At 47.0% G+C, this 11,387-nt stretch overlaps 1 protein-coding gene across 1 annotated transcript in view; it reads right to left on the reverse strand.

Moving 5' to 3' along the window:
- PARD6B (par-6 family cell polarity regulator beta) overlaps window positions 1–5,160 on the reverse strand; it is a 30,402-nt gene extending 25,242 nt beyond the window's left edge. The window contains exon 1 of the mRNA XM_056549216.1: window positions 4,741–5,160. Coding sequence (XP_056405191.1) covers window positions 4,741–4,809 — 69 coding nt within the window. The 5' untranslated portion in view covers window positions 4,810–5,160. The remainder of the gene's footprint in view (window positions 1–4,740) is intronic.
- Between the last annotated feature and the right edge of the window lie 6,227 nt (window positions 5,161–11,387).

Below are 11,387 nucleotides of genomic sequence, written 5' to 3' on the forward strand. Positions count from 1 at the left end.
ACCCACTGACCTGAAGTCCAGTTTAAAGTGCTCCTGACAGGGTAAGGGTGGGTTCACACTACATTTTTGACATTCAGGGACCAAACCGGGTGCTCCTGTACCCCAGCTGGACCCGGCCCCAATCTCATTCATTTGAATGAGCCGACCGGAGTCACTATCTGATTCATTTATGCCCCGTATCCGGTTTTCTGACCGGTCAAAAACGTAGCGTGAACCCACCCTAAGTGAAGTCATGGGCCTCGCTGTACTGGATTAAAGGGGTACTCCGGTGAAAAACTTTTTTTATTTTTTTTATTTTTATCAACTGGTGCCAGAAAGTTAAATAGATTTGTAAATTACTTCTATTAAAAAAATCTTAATCCTTCCAGAGATGTCGGCAGAGAGCACTGTGGTCATGATGTCAGCAGAGAGCTCTATGTTCCAAAAAGAAAATAATTTCCTCTGTAGTATTCAGCAGCTAATAAGTACTAGAAGGATTAAGATTTTTTAATAGAAGTAATTTACAAATCTGTAACTTTCTGGCACCAGTTGATTTAAAAAAAAAAAAAAATAATAATAATACGTTTTCCACCGGAGTACCCCTTTTAAGATCCGTGCAGGAGGCGACGTCACTAGAAAGGGACACAGCAACCAGACACTAAGAATAACCCTGTCTTTACCTGGGGTAGGCCACTCTGGGCACATTCCACTATGCCTAGATGGCAGGGGACCGCAGGACAACTATGAGCACTGGGGGTGGCAAAAAAAAAAAAAGGATCCAAGAGGCAACAACATTTCCCCTAAAAAAAAAAAAAAAAATCACAAAACCTTAATGAACGTTATTTCCGAGGTTTTGTTTGTTCTTACAAGAATCTGCTTCTGCAAATGCTGAGGTATAACCTATACGGCCTCCATCCTATCTAACGCAAAAGTAAAAGTTCAGCTTTCCCAGGCTCCTGAAAGGCAGATTTGCACATTTGAATAAAGGGGTTTCTTTTTTCTTTAATGGTAAATACTTAAGCCAGTATGCAAGTAGTTTAAGGCAAAGCATCTTTATTGTATGCTGGAAAGTTCTTTGAATTTAAATTTACTTTCCCGCCATTTCCAATATCTCTGCTTGCTGTCAGTGACTGGGGACACTGTTTACATCCAGAGGTTTAACAAGTGTCCCCATTAGAAGAAGAGCATTGACAGCAGTGTTTCCAACCAGTCAATTTTTAGCTGCTGCAAAACTACAACTCCTATTATGTTTCACCACAGCTAGAGAGCCACAGGTTGAAAACCACTGCTCTAGAGCAATGTTCCCCCAAATCCACAACACTGTCCTCATTAAAAGGAGGACACTTATACCAATGATTAGAGAACTTACAGTAAATTTGATTCGTCACGAACTTCTCGGCTCGGCAGTTGATGCCTTTTCCTGCAAAAATTAGTTCAGCTTTCCGGTGGGCTGGAAAAGGTGGATACAGTCCTAGGAGACTCTTTCCTAGGACTGTAGCCACCGTTTCCAGCCCACCGGAGCACCTGAAGGCTGAACTAATAAACGCAGGATAAGTCAGCAACTGCCGAGCCGAGAAGTTCGTGACAAATCGAATTTACTGTAAGTTCGCTCATCTCTACCAGTGATCATTAACCTGCTACTTTTCAACTGTAGAGCCACAGGTTTAGGAACAATGACCTATGCCAGTGTTTCCCAACCAGTGCACCTCCAGCTGTTGCAAAACTAAAACTCCCAGCATGCTGGGAGTTGTAGTTTTGCAACAACAGGAGGCAACCTGGTTGGGAAACACTGAGCTATGCAGACGTTGTGGTGGGAAAGATTAATGACAACTAGTGGGACCTCTGAGGCGGAAATGCAAACTTTTATATTTATGTTTATCCATGGCAAAGGTAGGTAGATTTGCTTTTCAGGACTTTAGCGAGGTCAGCCAGCTTTTTTAGGATGCTGAAAAGCGAATCTGCAGTTCTGTATATCCGACTGTATAACAAGATGGATTTGACACAAACTCTAGGAAAGCTACTACTACTGCCTCCATATCCAAGGTCTTCAATGGCAAACCTGCCAAGCTATATACTGATGCTATATACTGATGCTTGTATTGTTGCATTAAAGTGTAAACAGACACAGTGGTTGTTCAGAACTCTAGGGAAGTAGCCCGTCTTTTTTATCTATAATTAATAAATATTTTACAACTTGACAGAAGCAGTGTAAAAAATAAATAAATAAATAAATAAAAATAAAAAATAGCTTTTGGTGTTTTCAAGAGTGTCCCACTACAGCAGTGTTTCCCAACCAGGGTGCCTCCAGCTGTTGCAAAACTACAACTCCCAGCATGCTCGGACAGCCAAAGGCTGTCCGAGCATGCTGGGAGTTGCAGTTTTGCAACAGCTGGAGGCACGCAGGTTGGGAAACACTGCACTACAAAGAGAGGACAACACACTTTGCTCTGTAAGAGATGGCCAGAATAAGCTGTATACAGAGATCAGGTGATATGCACCTTGCAGCTGCATACAGTAGGGCAAGCCATGTGACATCATTGGCTTATCGTGACCACACTGGGCACAGGCTGATCTGAACACTGTGTATAGGAGTTCTTACCCCTATTACGTAAGCAACGGGCAACTTCCTATCCGTACATTCCTGGCGCTGCTGCTCCCAATTCTATATTTAGCTCTCGAAATCAACACACCTAAAGCGGGTCATTATGTAACGGGCAGATGTAATAGCTACAAGAGATACTATGTAACAAGTGATAAGTGACACTATGTAATACTGAGAGTAAGCAGGGACACACAAAAAAAGACCAAGGGATGGAGGGAGGGCGTCAGCCATATGCCATACACAATCTGCAGTACAGCACAGCCACAGAGAAACTTTCCTCCTGTGGATCCCCCACTAACTACACTTCTATCTGGGCAGGTGCCCACCACACCCTACACTCCCCAAAGTATCTAGGACCATAGAACTGTCCAGGATAGGAGGGTAAGAGCCCCACGGTCACCTGCCGTTCACAGTAGGAGCTACTACCATTTAACTTCTTCCCTGCTGGTCCCCTCAACTGCCGACCAGCTTTTCCCTGGCATTTCCCCAAACACACACCATCCTATCCTGAACAGTTCACAGTTTTCTACCAATCAGATGCTCCCCACTCCTGGTCAGCAGGTTTCGCCATCTACCTTCACATGACTAGGCGGTGCCCGCCATGGGATATCCTCCTTCCCACACTGTAGGGGGCCAAGATAGTATTTGCTTCTGTCCCCGATCCTATATACCTTGGCAGTGACAGTCCTCTGCCCTCTAAGTTTCCCATGTTCCTTGTTTTACCAGAAGGTGCCCCCATTATCCCCCTCCTCATATCCCATTAAACTAAGCTTCTCCACCACCAGTAGGTAGCCCACTGTGTCCCCCACCTCCAACAGGTGCCCTTTCTTTAGCCACGCAGTTAATCCATGATGGCCCTTCTGTCCCTGGCAGGTGCCCCACCATTCTGCCTCCTCCTCCTACAAGTGCCCTTCTATGTCCCCTTCTTTACCTCCAGCAGGTGCTCCCCCCTATATACCCTTCTTAACCTCCAGCAGGTGCTCCCCCCCCATGTCCCCTTCTTTACCTCCAGCAGGTGCTCCCCCCCCCATGTCCCCTTCTTTACCTCCAGCAGGTGCTCCCCCCCCCATGTCCCCTTCTTTACCTCCAGCAGGTGCTCCCCCCCCATGTCCCCTTCTTTACCTCCAGCAGGTGCTCCCCCCCTATATACCCTTCTTTACCTCCAGCAGGTGCTCCCCCCCTATATACCCTTCTTTACCTCCAGCAGGTGCTCCCCCCCTATATACCCTTCTTTACCTCCAGCAGGTGCTCCCCCCCTATATACCCTTCTTTACCTCCAGCAGGTGCTCCCCCCCTATATACCCTTCTTTACCTCCAGCAGGTGCTCCCCCCCTATATACCCTTCTTTACCTCCAGCAGGTGCTCCCCCCCTATATACCCTTCTTTACCTCCAGCAGGTGCTCCCCCCCTATATACCCTTCTTTACCTCCAGCAGGTGCTCCCCCCCTATATACCCTTCTTTACCTCCAGCAGGTGCTCCCCCCCTATATACCCTTCTTTACCTCCAGCAGGTGCTCCCCCCCTATATACCCTTCTTTACCTCCAGCAGGTGCTCCCCCCTATATACCCTTCTTTACCTCCAGCAGGTGCTCCCCCCTATATACCCTTCTTTACCTCCAGCAGGTGCTCCCCCCTATATACCCTTCTTTACCTCCAGCAGGTGCTCCCCCCTATATACCCTTCTTTACCTCCAGCAGGTGCTCCCCCCCATGTCCCCTTCTTTACCTCCAGCAGGTGCTCCCCCCCATGTCCCCTTCTTTACCTCCAGCAGGTGCTCCCCCCCTATATACCCTTCTTTACCTCCAGCAGGTGCTCCCCCCTATATACCCTTCTTTACCTCCAGCAGGTGCTCCCCCCCTATATACCCTTCTTTACCTCCAGCAGGTGCTCCCCCCTATATACCCTTCTTTACCTCCAGCAGGTGCTCCCCCCCTATATACCCTTCTTTACCTCCAGCAGGTGCTCCCCCCCTATATACCCTTCTTTACCTCCAGCAGGTGCTCCCCCCCCTATATACCCTTCTTTACCTCCAGCAGGTGCTCCCCCCTATGTCCCCTTCTTTACCTCCAGCAGATGCTTCCCCTATCTCCCCTTCTTCACCCCGGCAGGTTCCCTTCCTCCACCCGTGACAGGTGTCCCTCCATGTACCGGGCACGTACCTTGCTCTTTACCTCCACGGTGCCCAGTGACCTGCTGCTGGTGCCCGCAGTCCGGTGGCTCCGGTTCATGTTGCCGCTCTGCGCGCTCTCTACCCTCTCGCCGTCCACCTTGCGCCTGGAAGGTATTCCCGTGTGACACGGAGACTGGGGCCGCCTACGTCATCCCCCCGCCTCCTGTTCGTCTGCGTCAGTGCCCCGCCCACTCCCTACACACCACGCCCACCACACGGCAAGCAGGACACCTGGATAGTAACGCTGCGTTACGTAATGACGTCACTCGGGCCGGCTACCATGGCAACCACAACAAATGTGACAGCTAAATGTTTATATGAGGGGCGCTCAATGTGCTTTAAAAAAATAAAATAAGACACCTCTGTGTAGTGAAATTAAACTGTATACGATATACGGCATCCCCCTGTACAAGGACATCTATCTTCCTGTATACGAGATATGGCATCCCCCCTGTACAAGGACATCTATCTTCCTGTATACGAGATATGGCATCCCCCTGTACAAGGACATCTATCTTCCTGTATACGAGATATGGCATCCCCCCTGTACAAGGACATCTATCTTCCTGTATACGATATACGGCATCCCCCTGTACAATGACATCTATCTTCCTGTATACGAGATATGGCATCCCCCTGTACAAGGACATCTATCTTCTTGTATACGAGATATGGCATCCCCCCTGTACAAGGACATCTATCTTCCTGTATACGAGATATGGCATCCCCCTGTACAATGACATCTATCTTCCTGTATACGAGATATGGCATCCCCCTATACAAGGACATCTATCTTCCTGTATACGATATACGGCATCCCCCTGTACAATGACATCTATCTTCCTGTATACGAGATATGGCATCCCCCCTGTACAAGGACATCTATCTTCCTGTATACGAGATATGGCATCCCCCTGTACAAGGACATCTATCTTCCTGTATACGAGATATGGCATCCCCCTGTACAAGGACATCTATCAACCTGTATACGATATATGGCATCCCCCTATACAAGGACATCTATCAACCTGTATACGAGATATGGCATCCCCCTATACAAGGATATCTACCTACCTGTATACGAGATATGGCATCCCCCTATACAAGGACATCTATCTTCCTGTATACGAGATATGGCATCCCCCTGTACAAGGATATCTACCTACCTGTATACGATATATGGCATCCCCCTGTACAAGGACATCTATCTTCCTGTATACGAGATATGGCATCCCCCTATACAAGGATATCTACCTACCTGTATACGATATATGGCATCCCCCTGTACAAGGACATCTATCTACCTGTATACGAGATATGGCATCCCCCTGTACAAGGACATCTATCTTCCTGTATACGAGATATGGCATCCCCCTGTACAATGACATCTATCTTCCTGTATACGAGATATGGCATCCCCCTGTACAATGACATCTATCTTCCTGTATACGAGATATGGCATCCCCCTGTACAAGGACATCTATCTTCCTGTATACGAGATATGGCATCCCCCCTGTACAAGGACATCTATCTTCCTGTATACGAGATATGGCATCCCCCTGTACAATGACATCTATCTTTCTGTATACGAGATATGGCATCCCCCTGTACAATGACATCTATCTTTCTGTATACGAGATATGGCATCCCCCCTGTACAAGGACATCTATCTTCCTGTATACGAGATATGGCATCCCCCTGTACAATGACATCTATCTTCCTGTATACGAGATATGGCATCCCCCTGTACAATGACATCTATCTTCCTGTATACGAGATATGGCATCCCCCCTGTACAAGGACATCTATCTTCCTGTATACGATATACGGCATCCCCCTGTACAATGACATCTATCTTCCTGTATACGATATACGGCATCCCCCTGTACAATGACATCTATCTTCCTGTATACGAGATATGGCATCCCCCTATACAAGGACATCTATCTTCCTGTATACGAGATATGGCATCCCCCTGTACAATGACATCTATCTTCCTGTATACGAGATATGGCATCCCCCCTGTACAAGGACATCTATCTTCCTGTATACGAGATATGGCATCCCCCCTGTACAAGGACATCTATCTTCCTGTATACAAGATATGGCATCCCCCTATACAAGGACATCTATCAACCTGTATACGAGATATGGCATCCCCCTGTACAATGACATCTATCTACCTGTATACGAGATATGGCATCCCCCTATACAAGGACATCTATCAACCTGTATACGAGATATGGCATCCCCCTGTACAAGGACATCTATCAACCTGTATACGAGATATGGCATCCCCCTATACAAGGACATCTATCAACCTGTATACGAGATATGGCATCCAGGGGGATGTATACGCTATATGGCAGCACCCCCTGTACAAGGACATCTACCTGTATACAAGATAGGGAATCCCCCTGTACAAGGACATCTATATTCCTGTATACGAAATATGGCATCCCCCTGTACAAGGACATCTATCTTCCTGTATACGAGATATGGCATTCCCCTGTACAAGGACATCTATCTTCCTGTATACGAGATATGGCATCCCCCTGTACAAGGACATCTATCAACCTGTATACGAGATATGGCATCCCCCTATACAAGAACATCTATCTACCTGTATACGAGATATGGCATCCCCCTGTACAAGGACATCTATCTTCCTGTATACGAGATATGGCATCCCCCTGTACAAGGACATCTATCAACCTGTATACGAGATATGGCATCCCCCTGTACAAGGATATCTATCAACCTGTATACGAGATATGGCATCCAGGGGGATGTATACGCTATATGGCAGCACCCCCTGTACAAGGACATCTACCTGTATGCAAGATAGGGAATCCCCCTGTACAAGGACATCTACCTGTATGCAAGATATGGCATCTCCCTGTATGACGACATCTACCGGTATACGCTATACGGCAGCACCCCCTGTACAAGGACATCTACCTGTATTCAAGATATGGCATCACCCTGTATGAGAACATCTACCTGTATACAAGATCGGGAATCCCCCTGTACAAGGACATCTACATGTATGCAAGATACGGCATCCCCCTGTATGACAACATCTACTTGTATACGCTGTACGGCAGCACCACCCCAGTACAAGGACATCTACCTGTATACGAGATACGACATCCCCCTGTACAAGGACATCTACCTGTATACGAGATACGGCATCCCCCTGTACAAGGACATCTACCTGTATACGAGATACAGCATCCCCTTGTACAAGGACATCTACCTGTATACGAGATACGACATCCCCCTGTACAAGGACATCTACCTGTATACGAGATACAGCATCCCCTTGTACAAGGACATCTACCTGTATACGAGATACGGCATCCCCTTGTACAAGGACATCTATCTCTCTGCCGTTTCAGACATCATGTCCTCTTTATATCTGAAACTAAATCTTTCTAAAACAGAACTTCTTGTTTTTTCTCCATCAACTGATATTGTACCTAACCCTGACATTTCCATCTCGGTATGTGGTACTACCATAACTCCCGGGCAGCAGGCTCGCTGTCTTGGAGTTATACTTGACTCTGATCTGTCTTTCACTCCCCATATTCAGTCTCTTTCACGTTCTTGTCACCTGCATCTCAAAAATATTTCCAGAATCCACCTGTTTCTCACTACTGAAACTGCTAAAACTCTCATTATTGCTTTGATTCACTCCCGCCTCGACTACTGTAACTCTTTACTAATAGGCCTTCCTTTCTCCAAACTCTCTCCTCTCCAGTCCATCCTTAATGCCGCTGCCAGACTCATTTTCCTCTCCAGCCGCTACACCGACGCCTCCTCCCTGTGCCGGTCACTACACTGGTTACCAATTCAGTCCAGAATACAGTACAAAATCCTCAGTCTCACACACAAAGCTCTCCACAATGCTGCACCTCCCTCTCTCATCTCTGTCTACCATCCTACACGTTCTCTCCGATCTGCTAATGACCTCACACTAACATCTTCTATAATCCGAACTTCTCACTCCCGTCTCCAAGACTTCACTCGTGCTGCACCGGTTCTCTGGAATGCTATCCCTCAATTCCTCAGACTCAACAACAACATCCATAGTTTCAAACGTGGCCTAAAAACACATCTCTTCAGACAGGCCTATAACATTCTCTAATTTGCCTCAACATATCCCCACACCTCTTGGTTGAATAGTTATTGTGTAATATTATGTCTGATACTTGTCTTTGTTTGTACCCCATAATTGTAAGCGCTGCGGAATCTGTAGGCGCTATATAAATAAATAATCTACCTGTATACGAGATACGGCATCCCCCTGTACAAGGACATCTACCTGTATACGAGATACGACATCCCCTTGTACAAGGACATCTACCTGTATACGAGATACGGCATCCCCCTGTACAAGGACATCTACCTGTATACGAGATACGACATCCCCTTGTACAAGGACATCTACCTGTATTCGAGATACAGCATCCCCCTGTACAAGGACATCTACCTGTATACAAGATAAGGCATCCCCTGTACAAGGACATCTACCTGTATATGAGATATGGCATCCCCCTTAACATCCACCTTTATATGAGAAACGCCCCCCCCCCCCCAATGACATCTACCTGTATACGTGATAAGGCATCCCCCTGAACACTATCTATCTGTGTATGAGATACGCCATCTCCTTGAACAACATCATCTTCCTGTATACGAGATACAGCATCCCCGTGACCAACATCATCTTCCTGTATACAAGATACAGCATCACCTTGAACAACATCATCTTCCTGTATATGAGATATGGCATCCCCCTGTGCAATGTCATTTACCTGTATATGAGAAACGACATCTACCTGTATCGAGATATGGCATCCCGCAGTACAACATCATCTACCTGTAAACGAGATATGGCATCCTGCTGTACATCTACCTGTATATGAGATACAGCTTCCCACTGTACAGCATTTACCTGTATATATGAGAGACGGCATCCCCCTGTAAACCACATCTACCTGTATATGAGATACACCATTCCTCTGTACAACAACATCTACCTGTATATGAGATACACCATTCCTCTGTACCACAACATCTACCTGTATATGGGATACAGCATCCCCCTGTACAATCTCATCTCCTGTCCAGGGCCATATTTACAGCTTATGCAAATCCACAGCATAATAGACATACTGCAAATCTACAGGTAAAATTAATAGCTGTTATGACCCTTGTGAAATCACCCAAAAGGGGTGGAGAGGCCAAATCATGGCTGCAGCAAGGTACATCAGTGCCTGGTTTCCATCAGACGGGATGTATACAATTGAAGCCAAAAGCTTCAATTCTGGTTTCATTAGACCAGTGTTTCTCAAGCACTGTCCTGAAGTACCCCCAACAGGTCACGTTTTCAGGATTTCCTCAGTCTTTCATGGGTGATATAACTGTGGTGATGTCTGATTCACTGACCATAATTATATCACCTGTTGTACCAGGGCTTTCCGGGGCTGGTTCTGAGGAATCAGCTCGACGGCTGCCCCGATGTGACCTGTTCCCTCCGGGTCTCGCCATGAGGCTGAGAGGGTCTAGAGCCGAGGTACTTTTGTGCCTCGGGGAGTGGTGACCCCGAGGTGCCGAAACTCACTGGGAGAATCGGCTCACTGAGTTGAAGCACGGGCACCATAATCTCTTCACCTTGTGGCACTCACCTCTTGATTCCCGGCCTTCTGGCTATTTTTATAGATCCGGCCGAATGTCCGGGCAGTATATCTGCACACATTCACTTATTTATTTATTTTTGTCTCACTGTGTCACTTTTTGTGTGTTGTGTGTTCACAGGATTTGTCAGGATGCGGTAGCCCTTCTGGGTGTCCCTCCTAGCAGTCTAGGGGAGGTGTGTGTGGCCATTAGGTTCCGCACCTCCCTGCAAACACCCCGGGTACTCCTGCTTTGGCAGGGTACCTACCGTTATCGGCTCTGCGGGCAGATACCTTGGCTAACCTTGGCCAAGGGGGATGCCGGGAGCATTTGTAGTCCCCTAGTAGCTTCGGCGAAAAGGGACATCGAACCTGGAACCTCGCAGGTACCTTTTGGTCCGGAGGCGAAGGGTAAGGTTTGTTGGGGGGTCTCTCTCCTATCGGAGAAGGGCTTGCGATAGACCGCATCCTTTGTGCACGTTTTTTTAGTGTAACACGTTTGCACTTTTTCTTGCGCTTTGGGTGAATCGAGAGCACGTTCCTCGGCTTTAGAGAGAAAAAATAATTATATCACCTGTGAAAGACTAAGGAAATCCAGAAAACATGACCTGTTGGGGGTGCTTGAGGACCGTATTTGGGAAACACTGCATTAGACAAAAGAATATTGGTCAGCATCCTTTAGGCATTTTTTTTTTTTTTTGCAATCTTCAGGTGTCTTTTGTGAGGAGAGGGCACTCTGTCTACTCTGCCATAAAGACTATATTGGTAAAGGGTCTCCAGTCTTGGAAAGCATTTTTTCTTTCTTTCCGGGACCGGAGACGTGGCGTAACGCCACGCCCCCTCGTGACATCATGCAACCCCCCCTCCCCCCCAAAAAAAATTAAAAATAAATAAAATGGAGAGGAGAAAAAAGGGCTGCCCTAGCGGGTGACATTATGGATCTGTAGGAGATGGG

The sequence above is a fragment of the Hyla sarda genome, chromosome 12, assembly GCF_029499605.1.
Source record: "Hyla sarda isolate aHylSar1 chromosome 12, aHylSar1.hap1, whole genome shotgun sequence".
NCBI classification, from domain to species: Eukaryota; Metazoa; Chordata; class Amphibia; order Anura; family Hylidae; genus Hyla; species Hyla sarda.